Genomic DNA, 16,265 nt, shown 5'->3' on the forward strand with positions numbered 1-16,265 from the left:
ATCATAAGTTAATGCTAGTAATTCACATGTCAATCCTTACATCAAATTTTCTGTTAAAATACGTAGGATTTTCTCACTTTCTTTCATAAAGAGAAGAGTCACTGTGATAAGCAAACTGACAGCGCTAAGCTACTATTTATACGAATGATTATTTTTACAATTGCCAAGTAGCCTACAGGAATGGCAAAGGTTTAATTCCGTCGTAAATGTTATCAACGTAATAGGATTTAAAACACAATTGATTTGAAATAACAAGAGTGAATTCGTAGCAGCATTTCGAAATAGATTATTCACAAGAAATATAGGATGATAGATATAAGCAACTATGCCACAGATAAAACCAGGAAACCAAAAGAAAAAATTTGTTGAGACGATTATCATAGCAATTTTTAAAATTTTCCATTCAGCTCGTTTACTCCCAAATTTGTGATTAGGATGTATGCTTATCGACCTTTGTCGAATTTTATAATATATTCCAGCATAAACCACCAATATGACTGTGTAGACAAGTATACCAATTATTAAAAATAGCAATACCAATAACCTCACTTCGTAATCTGCATAGTCCTCGAAACTGCACAAGTTATGGTAATCATAACTAGGCGCAGGGGCTGGAGGAAATGTAATATAAGCAGCTACAGTAAATGTTGTACCAACACTCATCGCTATTAACCATCCCAATAAACATAGGAACTTCGCTCGTCTTTGTGTTAATTTCAAGATTGCTGAGAATGGATAAGCAACGCTAATGTAACGATCGATGGCAACAAGCATCATGATATAAGCGGATTGAAAAATAGATACACAATTTATAAATCTTGCTATATAGCAAAATGGATTACTAATCCAATTTAAATAACTGACTGAAGAATCTGTAAAATGAGTCTGATTGTGTTTATCATGAGCTAATCTGTGATGGAGATCGGCTGAAGCAATAATTATCAAATACATTGACCCGAGCAAATCAGAGCCAGCGAGATTAATAAGTAGAATCGTAAATGTTCGATTAATGGTTGTTTTAGTTGGCTTAACAGTTTGATTAAAACGCAATAACTGCCCGTGACGATATATTGAACGAGAAATAATAGCTCGAACACGCTGTAGAGTTGGAGAATGTAAAAACTTAAGTAAAACCATATTAGCAATGATACCCGCTAGGCCAAATATCCATGATATTAATATTACTGACAGGTCGTTTTCGATTCTGATAGTCACTGACATATTGAATGCGGCTATCGGCGACAGCTTTAGTTTTGATTCAGTCATTTTTAAACTGTTTTATTGAAATGGATATCAAATTTAGCCAAGTGAAGGACTTTTCGTGCTATAACAGATCTAACAAACAAAGTCAAATCTTACTGACGTCATGCTGTATTAATGATCCTTTTTGCTTTCTTGAATCTTTTTAGATCAATATTGAAGCCAATTAATCAACTTTAATCTAATTAGGTGCAGCTATAAAAGTCAATACCTGAATAAAATAAAAGAACTCTGTAGAAACCTTATGATATTGATTTTTAGTTTATCTATCTTATTGAAAGGTTCCATACACATGAAAAAGAACCGAATGATCTGGCTAAACTTATTCAATTCATTACCGTATGCTCAGTTATTATCTAAAAATATCAATCTGATTGTATCACAGAATTAGATGCCGTGTCTTCTTCTTCTATTTCTCTTAGTTTATATCGACGAATATAAACTGAGACAGCAATATTCCTTATTTAGCCGCCTTAACTAATTATATTATCGGTCATTAATTTTATGACGCTTAATTAGTAAATTAGGGAGGCAACTTGCTCGACTTGATCATTAGAAGGTTTTACGTTTCATCTTAAAATATTCTAATAATTATAATCTATTTGCTAACATAAAATAAAACCATTTTATGCGTATGTGACGATGATGTTGTTGATTGCTACAATTTAAATCCTCACCAAGGTTACTATTATTTAAATCACAGCCAGTATTTTCACAACATCGTATTTGTCAATTATGAGCCATGCCTTTACTGTCAACGTCTCTATTTTGATTAATTCAAAAGCAGTAATCGATTTAAGCACTATTCATTTTCGCGAACATATAAATTATCAGTTACTTATTATGAATTAGTCAGATAAGAACTTCTTTGCTCTTGGTCACATTTTGTAATCATTTCCTATGGCATAAGCTTTATATTCAATCTCTTACAATTGTTAATATCATTTCCGAATACAGTGAGTCCAATAGCCGTAACAGTCAATTATAAATTCATCGATTAATGATAAAATCGTTTATTTTGCTATTGTTATTGATATATTTGCTATAATATATGTTGAAGAGCTAGATTCTGCTGGAATCGTAACTACGTAGATATTGCGGTATTTAGAGAGCAATTTACCTGAGTTAGATTGACGTTAATAGAAGTGGAAAGAAAATTATGTTCAAGAAATTCAGAAATCAAAATTTAAGTTAGAACATGGAATGAAGAATGCACAGTATTCAACTCTGTCATAGATTAGAAGGAGACCTAAGTAATGTCTAAGTGCTTTTCGTTCCTTATTTTCATTTAGAATTTTATTGTAGCACCAGGTATGCGAACAACTACAGTACTTCAAGACTCGTCGGATTTTATAATACCTTATGCATTAACAGTATAGAATAATATCATAACTTTAGAGGATATGAATCGAGCAAGCATGTACCCTTGCTTAGATTTCACCTACTGTAGCTATATATTAGGCGAGAGACGCCAATATTGCTACTAATCGTTGTTATATAGTACTAGTGCAACCTATCGATCGGAAAATAGATAGATAACTTGTAACGTGGTCGAATGGATTACTGATGAAATCTGAGTAGGCGATCAATGAATTATAATGCGATTCTCATAAATTGATTCCTTCATATGTGAATAATATTTAATAGATACTGGCACTACAGACTATACAAATAATAAAACAGAAGCTTGCTTCACTGCCAGAAGTATTCCTTTATACTACAGTGTATTGGCTTTAAAGTTAAATAATAAAATGATTTATTTGTGGTAATATGTACAGTAATTTGAGCAAATAAGTTGTTAAGTTTTGCTATATCTACACCTGTAAATATTACAACATCGTCTTCATAACATTTTACAATAACTATTTTGAATTATCAAAGTAACGTCATGTCGAATAGTATGCCAGCTTCTACGGATTCTTTTATGATAAATAGTATTTCAAAATTAATGTGCAATGTATAATTTTAAGAAATACAATGTATTAAATGCAAAATTTGTAGTGCAAACATATAATTTAGTCTAAGTTCACTTTAAGTGATGTCTAGATACGGTTAAATGAGCAAATAATTACTGGCTTTAATATTAGCTTGCAAAGTGAAAAGTTTTCTGAATTTATGCATATCATCCATTTTTTAATAAGTGATGATTATAATTATGTCTAGTAGTAATATCACAAAATAATATATGCTTGGAATGTTCATATTTATCATATGCAGTACCTATATTTGTCATAATTGCTGTAAATGTAGCCCTTGATGGATATATGTATATGTGACTTGACGTCAAGTTACTCCGGTAAAGACTCAGATGAAGTAATACTTGTGTAATCTCCACAAGTTAAATTTATTAACTTCTATCCAAATAGAATTAGAATTACTCTTAGCAAGGTAAGAGTTTATATACGACTAATGTTCTTTACAATTGATATCTCAAGAACTTCGCTACCTTAGCGAGTATCTCTTGACACTAAAATCCTTGAATAACCGATAGCACGATGTGCTCAGTTATAAGTATGTAGTCTTTCGGCTACGGGTTGATTACAGATAAGTTAGTTCAATTGACTGGATATAGTTCTTTTACGATAACACGTACCAATACAGTTATCCTATCTTATGTAGTACTGTACATATTCTGTAAATAATACCAAATTACGACAATAATGTGACTTTACGTATTAGCTAAAATTAAGATTTATTTTCGATTTTTAATATAAATTTAGTCTATTTTATTTCTTAATACAGTTATTCTCACATGATCAATATCTTTGTAGCATTTTTGTTCATCATATCTATCATGGTACATGGAGCTTACGTGATTGTATGTTGATGTAACGAAGTGACTTCAAACTGTACTTTCTCTGGAGAGAGTGAGACATGCAGTAATTAACGGCGAAAGGAGTATATACATAGGTCTCTTATTATAGAAAATTACCTGCTACATATTAAAGCCATGCATTTGCGGTCAATTTCGTACAATTGATGCAAAAACTGTAATAACGAATGTATGGGATCACGTTATATGCGCTAGTCGTGGTCTACAGTACCGTCTACTATCAGGAACGTCCAGGGACTTCTAAAAGTCTTCTAGAAAGTCCCTGACACCATCCGACTAAGTGCCTACGTGCTCTGGCAACTTTAGTTACCTCGGATTAAAATTCGTTCATACGATCGAATGCAAACGGGTATTTCTCGTTGTATTTTGGTCCAGTCCCGGCCTAACGAGACATCCATCGATGTATCGATGAAAATATAAAAATTTATATTTTAGCAAATTTTTGTCGATGTGGTTGTGTCTCGTTATAATATTCGTTGTAGTAAATTACTGAGATGCGAGTGTTGACGTACAGTACAACCAGAACGAGAATCTGACGTTCTCTTTCTGAACTCATTTTGATCGTATGAACGTAACTTTAAGATTAAGTATCTACTGTATGTGCTCTAGCGACATTAGTTCCCCCTGATTGAGCGGCTGTGATTTGCGCAGTTTTTCGATTAGCGATAATATATAGAAATCACTAAGAAAAGGGTAAGTTCAGACAGTTCCTATGTCCGGGATATGATATTTGCCCTGCAACCCAATATTGCATTGCTCTGAGTGCATGTATCCACTAAGACCTAGTGATTATGTGCTGTGGCAACTTCAGTCCCTTGGCTCTCCTCCAGCGTACAGCGTGACCATTTCACGAAATGCTGCTCCCCGCCGAACATTGCTTTTCAACTAGCGGCAATGCAATTACTAAGAAAGGGTAAGTCTGCACAAATTCCATGCCGGGAATATGATATTTGTCCCTATGACAACTCAGTATGTATTGTTTTTGAGTGCATGCATTCACTAAAGACTAACATAAGTGGCTATGTACTCTGGCAACTTCAGTCCTCTGACTCGCCTCTGAACATTGTTTTTCTAGTAACGGTAATATACTGTAATCACTAAGAAAATATGACAACAGTTACTGTAGTACGCTGTTTTAAATCTATATATAAACATGCTGTGACACGAGTTTTAAAGTTATTAATGAATTTCGTAAATAAAGCGCTTTCATTATGATTATTACATAGTTTGTCAACTTCTTGTCAATAAATAGCCGATTAAACGAACGAGGCTCAGCACGCTATTCGCACGTTACCGGAACTTCGCGGCGGGTGCTAAGGTGACGCCAATATTAGTATCTATAAAGATTATACTAATTAATTTCAGAACAAGCTTACACCTTGATTGTCTAGCAAAACTATACGCGACTAATATTCATAGTTACTCTTTACCGTATTGCCATTAGCTACATAACGAAATCTACTTAATTAACATGTACGGTGCTTTACTCCGTAACAATTGTATGTAATGAAGTATTGAATTGTGAACGAAACTAAATGTTGGTGCCTACAAACACTAATCATTATTATATATTCAATATTATCTAATAAAAGGATAATTTCCCACAAAGTAGTCTGTAAATTTACAAGGTGTACAACTAAATACAGAACCGATACAATAGTTCAATACGAGATGTATGATCTTGTTCTCTGCATGTGCGCTATTTCTAAAATTATAAATACCACCAATTTCTACCTCAGAATTTGTTGGGTACAATAGTCACAATGTTAGTATTTTCCACGTTACTTCACGACAGTTTACGTGCTGCTCTACCGTAACTACCATATTGTACGCAATTTTATAATACAACAAGTTATCTGTTCTTACTAAAAAAATTGTATATTTCTCTGTGTGGTAATAAATCCGCTGCAGCTGACTTATCGAACTCCCCATCACATACAGATATATGTATACGGCTAATGCCAACACTGATTAAACGATATTGATCGAAGTTAGTAAACTCACTAGATGTAAAGCGCAGATACTCATTGGTAGATCAGATAAGATTATATTACAAGCACATATTGAGGGAGTTTAAATGATTTATAGAAATATTTTTATCTAAGCATCAGAGATTAACAAAAATAGAAGTACTTGTCAATTAATTTAGGTTTTATAGTGCAACGTAATTGTAATTTTTCACTAATAATGACGGTATTTAATATTTTTATAACTAGAACTACAATAGTCTTTACATAGTATGTAACAGGCAATAAATAATCTAACCTTTTTAAATTTTTATTTTAGAATGCACATAATGTACATCAATAAACATATAGAGCGGCTCTACAATTTAAGATATCATACAACCGGTGAAACGATAAATTTTACAAACAGTACCGGAATATAGTAAATTACGAAAAGGTTTTCCACAAAAGAAATAGCCTGATATATCGAATTAACGGCAATAAAATATAAAATATATGAAGACATAAATAATTCCAGCACTGATATAAATAAGATGCAAACTTACAAATCATAAGATAGGTCAGATCGTGTAAGCATGTATATTACTGTGTATGATAAGCTATAATACAGGCGTTCAGTAGCAATTCTGTTTAAATAACAAGGCTACAAATTCGAAACATCCATTTCATCAGAAGTCAACTTCATTTTTTTACCAATGGCTATATTTCTTCTTATTGCAAGACAAATCATATTATTCCCCAAATAATAATTGGATGTAACGATATTCATCTGAACTTTGTTCAGCTCATTAGATAACCAATCATCGATTTTAGGATTGATTTTATTACTTAGAGTTTGAATACTAAAAGGAATTTGGTTATTAGTTGCATCAAATGTTGTAAACTCTGAAATAGAAAGACTTTTGTTATCAGTACGATAATAATCTTTAAAATGGATAAATAGTTTCTTTTCTCTTTCAATTAGAATTATTGGTTTAACTGAGTGTATTGGACCCCAAACCAAGTCACTGTCTTGATACTTTGAACTACAATTTATTTTATTGTACGATGTAAGGATTCGTGTGTTATCTTTCCAAAGCGTTGCCAATACCTTGCCTGCGTAGGATTTTGGCATCGCATATCCTTTCAACTTGTCCAATATAACATCTAACAGATTATCGTGGATCGTATCTTCATCAAAATCATAAAAATCTACAAAATGTATGATTAATACCTCATTTATATTTCTTGCGGCAAATGTCTTAATCGTGTGTAGAAATGATGTTACTGAAATTTTCGAAAGCCATTTGTTATGACTAAGCCAAAATTTTGTCTTAAACGATGGCAAATATCTTACTCGTAAATCAAAATAACGTATTCCATCACGTAATTGATTCGCTATATTTTCTGTTTGAGTTTGCGACCATGGTGTCAGCATCGGAGCCGACATATTATAACAGGCTGAACAATAAGTTCCAGGAATGACCAGATCTTGCAGTCGTAAATTTTGCAAAGAATGTTTATATTTAGCCATCCAATTAGTAAAATTGTGAAATTTAGCTACTTCACTTATCATAAATCTTGCTTCTTTGGAGCTGTAGGTAATATATGCTACGTAATAGTGTCGATTACGTGCAAACTCTACTACAGTATTGCAAGAATTATTATAATTTGCTACCCAACACCACTGCCCTTGAATATAATTACTTACATTCCTTGGATAATGGCGATAAATAGCTACATAGTCCCATGTCAATGCCTTATCACCACGAAACCATTTTAGATCAAATGTTAAGCTTTTATCAATTCCATACTTAAAAGTATACTGGCCGGATGCAGTTAGGTAAGGATTATGCCGATATCGTGTAACGTTATGAATTCGCTTCGTATTTTCCATGTTTACCTCTATCGGAGGGATTAACGGATGAGGTCTTTGGGCATAGCCGTAACCATCATCTTCTGGAGTTAATGAAGGTGAGACAGTTTTGAATGATTCAAATTCTTTGATTAAAAATCCACATACCTTGGTTTTATTACACGAGTATGTATAATACACGATATAGTAAGTGTAATCCTTGTCGTAACCTAAATTCGTTACAATTCTATCGGAGAGACGCATATTTAGCCAATGCTGATAACACGATTGGTAAATTGCTTCGCTCTTTTTCTTGCATAATATGGCAATGTAATCATACGCGTTAGGCATAACACCAGCTACCCACGAAATTATAATGTAAGTGTTATTATACGGCATCGCCCATCTTTGCAATCGCATTTTCAGTTTGACATAACTTTTTTTCATTGCTGTTCGATTTAATTCCGCAGGTTGAAACTTTTGTATTAGTACTTTCAGTGCTACTGGATTTATATTAGCTAATAGTCTTGTCTTCATCGCAGGAATTAGATTTATGTTCGCGATTTCAGGGTCTGTTATGCTTGCGTTGTAATAAAATGAATAAAAATTTATTATAGGGTTATTTCCGGCATAGATAAGTAACTCCAATTGCTTATATTTGTTGGTTGTCATTATTGTTATAGACGGCTTCGGTTGCAAAGTGAATTCTAGATTGTATAAAATGGTCATCTACTAAGTTATGTACACTGCAATCATACAAATGAAAATTACTAATCGCTCGAGTATATTAATATATCATAACGTTATTATTAATAAAAGACAGCAATTACGGGTAAACTAAGTGATAACCCAAAATGTTTTATCTTACTTGTAGTTTGGTGACCACGCAGCGCTACGATATAATAATCATTATTATCCTCTTTGACAATATATCCTGGGAAATGGAACTTATCGGTACCGATGGCATCCTTCATAATATAAACAATGCGATATGAGTATTTCTTTTTAATGTAACTACTGGTTACTACTCAAACAGGTTCCATGCTTACTTGAGATAATTTCGGAGTAAACGTTTTCCAAGTCTTCCAGTTAAATATCTTTCCAGAGGGAGAATCACCCTCTAGCCCAAAGATATCTTTCGATCCTAGCTTAGATGACAATTGCACTAAGTCATTCTCAAAAATAAATCCACCTGTAGAGGTATCAAACCTAAGGACCAATAATATGCAATACATATTTTAATAACATATAAAAAGATGCAGCCTATATTTATAGTTCCTACATATATCTACATATCTTCCTCGCTGTAATGCATAATTAATCTGACGCACATTGCTTTACCGGTCGACCTTCGTATAACCTTTAATGCAAACGGGTTATGATTACAATAGATGTAAAAGTCTCCCGCACCATAATTATTGCTAGGTTGTTTCGAGAAATTGGATGGATAATATCGAGGGTCATAAAACTAAAATTCGTAATAAGGCCAATAAGATCAATCAGTGACTGATTGTACAATAAAGGATGCTTTATTGTATATGTAGAAAGGACACATTTTGAGCGCCGTTGTAATAAGAGCACGACGTATCTTATTTCACTACGTAACATCTTAAGTTACCTTAATCGATAGCATTGCTGGACGATAATGTTCGATAGTAACCATGATATCAGTTAATGCCTTGCTGCTGTAATAAGGAGTATCACAACGGCGTAACTTTGCAATGAAATCTTTACTAGTTATTTCAGTGCGATTACGAATTTGATATCCGTAATTAACCGGAAAATAGCATGATGGAACAGCATTGCCGCTTGAAGCTCCCCAACAACATCCCCGTTCCTTGCATCCTTTCTCTGTTGCTAGCCCAACCGGGTAGCAATCAATTCTATCTTCCACGTCATCACTGCAAACTACATCGTTTTTACCGCAAACAAATTTTGCAGTGGTAGAAGAAGGAGACGTTATGATCCCAGCAGTAGTTACAGTTTTAGGTAATAGCTTTGGTGTATCAATTTTTTCATGATGATTCGAGTGTGAAATAATTTGCAGATTGGACCGATTGATGTGATATATAATTACCAACGTTGCTATAATTACAATTACTAAAGGCACTATTCGTTTACGTCCATGGCCGGTAAACATGATCAATCCAAGCCAAATGAGCTACATTTGTATATTATTAAAAAGGCAAGAAGTATTATGATTAGAGTTGCTAACCTAGTTATCATGATAAACAGGACGTAAACATAAAGTATCCTATTTAAAATTTAGCAGAATTGAAAAGTCGAAAGCACGAAAGATCTCGTTTAAAACGGCTTTACTGTATTGATTTCTATACATCCGCGATATTATATGATGTGTATGAAGTCAGGTCTAACTATAGTCTTATGTTTTTACTGATTAGGATACATATAAGCTAGATATTCCAGAACAGGCTAACAAGGTAAAGGATATTCGTTTTTGTATTAATCTTTTAAGCGACCTTAAAACTAATTAACTATAATGGACTATAGTTCAACTGATATCCAACGAAGCCTAGCTCGTACATTATTATCAAATTATAGGAAACGATTAAAACGATAAAATAATAACGTAATAGTTTATTAGCAAATAATCTTCAGGTACGGTTGAGTTTATTGGTTAGTAGATGCGAAATCTGTTATATCCTCATCGAGAGGCACAATACCTTACCGTCAATTAAATTTCGAAATACCGATGATCTAAAGTAAATAAAATAGTCCAATCAAGCAGGACGTAATTTTTCTTAAGAATCAAATTTTACAGCTAAACCTGTATTTTGACCTAGGAAGCAAGAATTTAATTAATTAATTTAGTCTAATAAAAGTTCCATAGCATTCATTGATACATTTAAGAATTCGCTATTAATAATGTTATGTTATTAATTAATTACAGCAAATTGTTCTTCAAAATCCTAAAATGAATTTCCTTTAACAGTACGACAGCGTAATGTATGCTCAAAAACAAGTATCAAATGTATGCGGCCTTGGCTGTAAATCATTTTAATAATAGTAGATAATTATAATGATTTCGTCTGATTGATGATAAACATGTGTGTCCGCAAAAATGGCATAGCTAGTCTGGTACTATAATTCGTTAGTGAACTTTAGAAATCTTAACGATTATTAAAAATATTGCAAGTCTTGGGTATTTACCTGGTACCCTTTGACTCTTCAAATTAAGGAAAATAAGATTGAATTAAATCAACTACTGTATGTGCAGTAAAGTACAGTGTCATCATTGTATTGCACAATTCATACGTGGTAAAGTAGCAATGGAACAATGTCGCGCCATCTTATTACAGTATCGTGTAAAATAGATGCCCAAAAACAGATTGATGATTTCTGTCTGAATAATAATAAAAACTGTTTATGATTAACTGTTATTTCATCCTTTACGCAAAATTAATCAATCCACCATACGTACGTTACGTAAGTAGATCTTAGCTACGAATAAATCGAAAAACTGTACGCATATTTATTCTATGTTATTTGCTATAAAGCTTGTAGATTGCCTTTTCGAGTTTACTGTTCAAGTGTAAATTAATGTAACAACTTTTTGAGTTGTTGCGAGATAGCCATCATCCGGTATCCACTGTTGGTAGTTTTAAAGTGATAAAGAAAAAATTAACATATTAATCTCCCTACCTATTCGTCATTCTCGGTAGTTAGTTTAGGTATCTGCAATACCGTGCCAAAATTAGATTATGCTTGTACAGTAGGTTCGATTAGATTACACTGTACTGTATTGTACAGTATACATGTACTGTATGTACTAAGTTCGGCAATTAGGCCTGAGTGGACTGTAAAACTGAACTGTATCCTTTTTACAATAGGCATTTCGAAGCTAGTATTAATTAATTAATTTTAGATTGCGTACAAATAGCATCATTGTAGCGTTGGCCTATAGTGCTATACAATACAATATTGTACTTGTAAGATATTAACAATAATTAAGTCATCATGATTGTAGGTTTTATGCAAATTGAAATCCAAATTAAGTGGCAGGCAATATAAAGAATGAGCCTTACCGTAATGACATCCCTTGCAAGTTAATCAGGATTGAAAAATATCAGCAAACTAACCGTAGACAACTAAACAATGAGCAATACAGTATTGTGGTGTAAAAGTATTCATGCTTGAATCTTTACGAACAACGTCGAGTTCGCTAGCCTATGCCTATACTATGAACCGATCATGCTGTACATTAATCTTTTAAGCAACTTTTCATTCTTCTTGATGATACGTTTTAATCGCTAAATATTTTCAACTTACAAAATGACACAATAGGCGTACTCTGTATGAATTATCATAATAACTACATCTTGAAACATGATCGTAGCAAAGCATCCAGGAAAGACATACGTATACGAGTAGTACAGATATTACAACCAATTTCTACGTGTACTTCCTTACCGTTTGTCAACGTTTATCGACGTGTAAATCGGCCAGTCTTGACAGCTACTTTCTCATGGTAAAGGTGAGTAGTACAGTAAAATTTTAATTATAACGAACGTCGTCTATGGAAACGATAGATTAATTAGTTATAGCATGTATTTGCTGCAATAGCGTATCAATCAATGCTAAATAGCGGTACTTACCAATTTTACGTGGCCGTTTGTTAATCAACAAGATGCTGCTTACTTCTGGCTGACGGTGATTTTAGCAGTATAGATTGGAAATATACATACATACAGTACAGTCTACAGTAGTCAGTAATCCCGTGATTATTTTCAGTTACCGTATCTTTATTCCCTTAGAAAAGTAATACCATGTTCATATTCCTGCAATAGTATCGCTTTTGATTAACTTCTCAATAATAAATATGCAATGTACGCTGCAGTAAAGTAGTTCTACTCAGTATGATGTCTAGTAAACGTTGAATCCTAGCTTCAATGATGTCATCTTCTGGCTGAATGACACAACATTCCAAGCCATTTGTACTGTAGTTAGGCCTGTTCAATGTTCATAAGGATGACGGACAGAAGTACATACAGCGCATGTACTGTACTGTACTGTAGTCAACTGCTACAGTACAGGGGTCACCAGGTGGTTCGATAAATGAGACAAAAGCATTGAATGTACAGTACACTTGTACACTGTACAGACTGTACAGTGTACTGTACAGTACAGTGTACACTACAGCGTGATTCACTACATTTTGCGTATTTTAACATCGAAAATAAATGAGATCGTACTATATCAACAATCTGATATTGAATTCGGTCATTAATCGTATGTTATACATTCACTGAATTAATAATTGGTTGTTTCCGTAGAAGAGGAGTGAATCACGTTGAAGAAAATCGATCGATTTTCTTGATCTCTAGTACACTCTACAAGACGGTACTCATTTTAGAGACTCGAGAGATTGCGATGTGAAAAGGTTCTCTTCACTTCAAAAGCTGTTACTGGCTAACAACTTGGGCATTTTAAGCAACAGTGTTACTCTAAACGTTATTTATAGATATATATATATAGACTGATAGACATGACATATACACAATGCCTTCAAACTTGAAACATATCACATGTTGTTTAGCACTGCACCATGAGATTGAACGTAATCCTGTACCGTACTGTAGATTCAAAATATAATACTGTACAATAATACTTGAAGAAATTATGATTCAATTTCAGAAATTTTGTAAAACAATATTTTGACCATATGCTGGCCCACTGTGTACACTGTACATAGTGGATTATCGCCATGATAGACGGAATGATTATCCGTTGACGCTGTTTTACCCGCCTTGACATACTGTACGAGTACTGTAAACTGATTTCGTAAATGGAGCACACTGATTATTTGACCTCGAATGCGGATAACTACAGTACATAAACTCTTCTCAAACTTGACAGTCTCTACAACACTGTACTGTATTACTATTGCCAATCCTGTCTGTTACATTTAGGGCTACCGGTGTTGTACTGTCTACTGGACACAGTGGAAAGTGGACAGTAGTGTACAGACGGAAACTCATAACGAACACTAGTCTAGTCCGCCTTTATAAGTACGTCTACAGTACACTGTACAGTAGACTGACTATACGAGTATAGCAAAGGTAGTTTAAATCATTGCTTAACCCCTCTCAACTGAGATGTTAACTATTACACACCGATCATATTTAAAAATTTTGTCAATTTAAGCACTTTTAGTACTCGCGCAAGACGAATTTCCGCAACGTCCAACAGATATTCTAAATTCGGCCATTTCTTTTTGACAGTACTGTACACTGTACAGTATGGTAACTACTGTACACTGTGCAATACTGTACTGTACAGTACTGTACAGTATGCGAAAACTTTGCCAACTACTGTACTGTACTGTACAGTACTGTGCACTGTACAGTATGTAAACATACTGACTGGGCTGGACCTCACCGGCCATCATTTCATTCATGTTGTTTGTTGTTCTTATTTTAGTTATTGATCACAGGAGAAGAATTCGATCAAAGTATTACAACTGCTTTCATCAGTTGTTGATATGGAATCGCCAGTAAACTCTAATTTGATTTCATTGCCGGCAGAGGTTATATGCCGTATTATAAGTCATGTTCCGGTCGAATGTCATCCTTCAGTTTCATTAACCTGTCGCTACATGCGAGAATGCTCTCATGTTGATCGTTTATGGCTACAACGATGTCGTGATGAATACAACGTTGACGATTACCGAAGTTGGAAAGGCGTTTCATCGTATTATCAATTATATTCCAAGATATTATATAGGTATGGGCCTCTTCTAGGAGTCTGGTTACGTCGAATGGGTTGCTATGGAGGGCTTATATCAATTAAAATTCGAGATGGTCAAATATTCGGTGAAGAATACGTCGTAAATCCCGACGAACGATCAGCTGACAAAATTAACGTTGTCTGTCGACCAGTCTTTGCTATCACTACGACCGAAAACGAGGACTGTATCGTAGAATGTCATACTCTACTTAGTGAAAGCCATCGCGCCAACATTGATATGAAAATATTTAAAAATGGTCTAGTTGATAAATTTAAGCTAAATTGTGATGCGAAGTATCGCCATATTCCTTTAGAAAACAATGATTTACAATTTCTCTTCGACTCATTATATCGACTGTGGGCTCAAGGTGAACTTGGAGCTAATTATACAAATGACACATTCGTTAATGAGGTTATCGGTATAAAATTTTGGACTTATCTGTCATGGAGTCATGGATTTACATTTACTAGGCTTCCGCCAATCAATCATAGCAATGTTGATACAAACATATCAAAGAATCACTTACGATCTGGATATTACGCCGGTACTTATGGAGTCCATGGACTAGAAATTATTCGGATCCTGTACAAGGAGCAAACACTTAATGGAACTAAAATAACAGGCGATCCTAACGTGCCTGCTGGCAAGATCACTTTCAAAGCATTTTTAAGTAATCCTATCCTAATAGCCAATCCTGAAGATGGCCCATTCTTACTAACTGACGACCTATTACCATCGATTAATGGCATACCTCGCCATGCATTAGCTATCTACCACGGTAGCGGACAAATCGCTTTTGAAGGGTACAGATTACCAAGATTTATTAATGGAAAATTTATTGTATTCAATCAAGATACGTGTGGATTTATTTGGTTGGGAGCTGTCATTTCCTTTACTTTATTCAAGCGTTTTGATGAAGGATTTCTCAATGTATAGCACCAATTCACTACAAAATTATCAAATCATTTGAATCTCATTTACCTTCATAAGGTATCGAGTAACGCTGTATCTTATAAATCCAATGTAATAATTAATCCTTAAAGAATTCACCTGTAGTATCTATCTGTACTAGCAATGTTAGAAAAGTTTGCAACGCTTACTCTGAAGCAATTCCTTTTACAATATATAGGTGTCCTACTGTACAGTATAAAAAATTAAAAGGGTGTTTTAACCTACAGTATATAAATATATAGGCGATTTCATTCAAATTTAGATGCCTATTGCTCAGGTATAGCTAATCATAAACAAATTAATTGATTGATACGTTTAGCAGTTACAGATATGTGACAAATGTTATTTACTGCCGTTAATCATAAAACATACGCACAGTGTTGGAATATTTAAAGAGAAGGTCACAGTTTGTATTCATGATCGTACTTGATAACTAATTGATCTCCATTAAATGTGAATCGATCCTGATCTGAGTACATAAAATAAATCGCTAATCTGTAAGTAGAGTATTGATCTGAATTTATTTAATGTGTTATGTTTAAAAATGCTACTACAGTAGCTCATATTAGCATATCTACAGTACGTGTATAATCAACACATATTTAATGATCCATATTAGTAATACTATATCGATTCCATAAAGTAAAAGTACCAAAAAAAGGCCTAAATTGC

The 16,265-nt window shown here is 33.7% G+C and overlaps 2 protein-coding genes across 2 annotated transcripts; one reads left to right on the forward strand and one right to left on the reverse strand.

Annotated features, from left to right (window-relative positions):
- Positions 1-6,703: 6,703 nt before the first annotated feature.
- Positions 6,704-10,034, reverse strand: TRIADDRAFT_57436 (uncharacterized protein; the record flags this gene model as incomplete). The annotated part of the gene is made up of 5 exons (XM_002113685.1): positions 6,704-8,601; positions 8,763-8,862; positions 8,944-9,103; positions 9,226-9,362; positions 9,513-10,034. 5 exons carry the CDS (start codon positions 10,032-10,034, stop codon positions 6,704-6,706), a joined length of 2,817 nt encoding a protein of 938 aa, XP_002113721.1.
- A 4,362-nt stretch (positions 10,035-14,396) lies between these two features.
- Positions 14,397-15,578, forward strand: TRIADDRAFT_57437 (uncharacterized protein; the record flags this gene model as incomplete). Its single annotated transcript, XM_002113324.1, has 1 exon — positions 14,397-15,578. The coding sequence occupies one exon, from the start codon at positions 14,397-14,399 to the stop codon at positions 15,576-15,578; it is 1,182 nt and encodes a 393-aa protein (XP_002113360.1).
- Positions 15,579-16,265: the final 687 nt, after the last annotated feature.

This window comes from Trichoplax adhaerens, genomic scaffold (genome assembly GCF_000150275.1).
Source record: "Trichoplax adhaerens TRIADscaffold_6 genomic scaffold, whole genome shotgun sequence".
In the NCBI taxonomy this organism is placed as follows: Eukaryota; Metazoa; Placozoa; class Uniplacotomia; order Trichoplacea; family Trichoplacidae; genus Trichoplax; species Trichoplax adhaerens.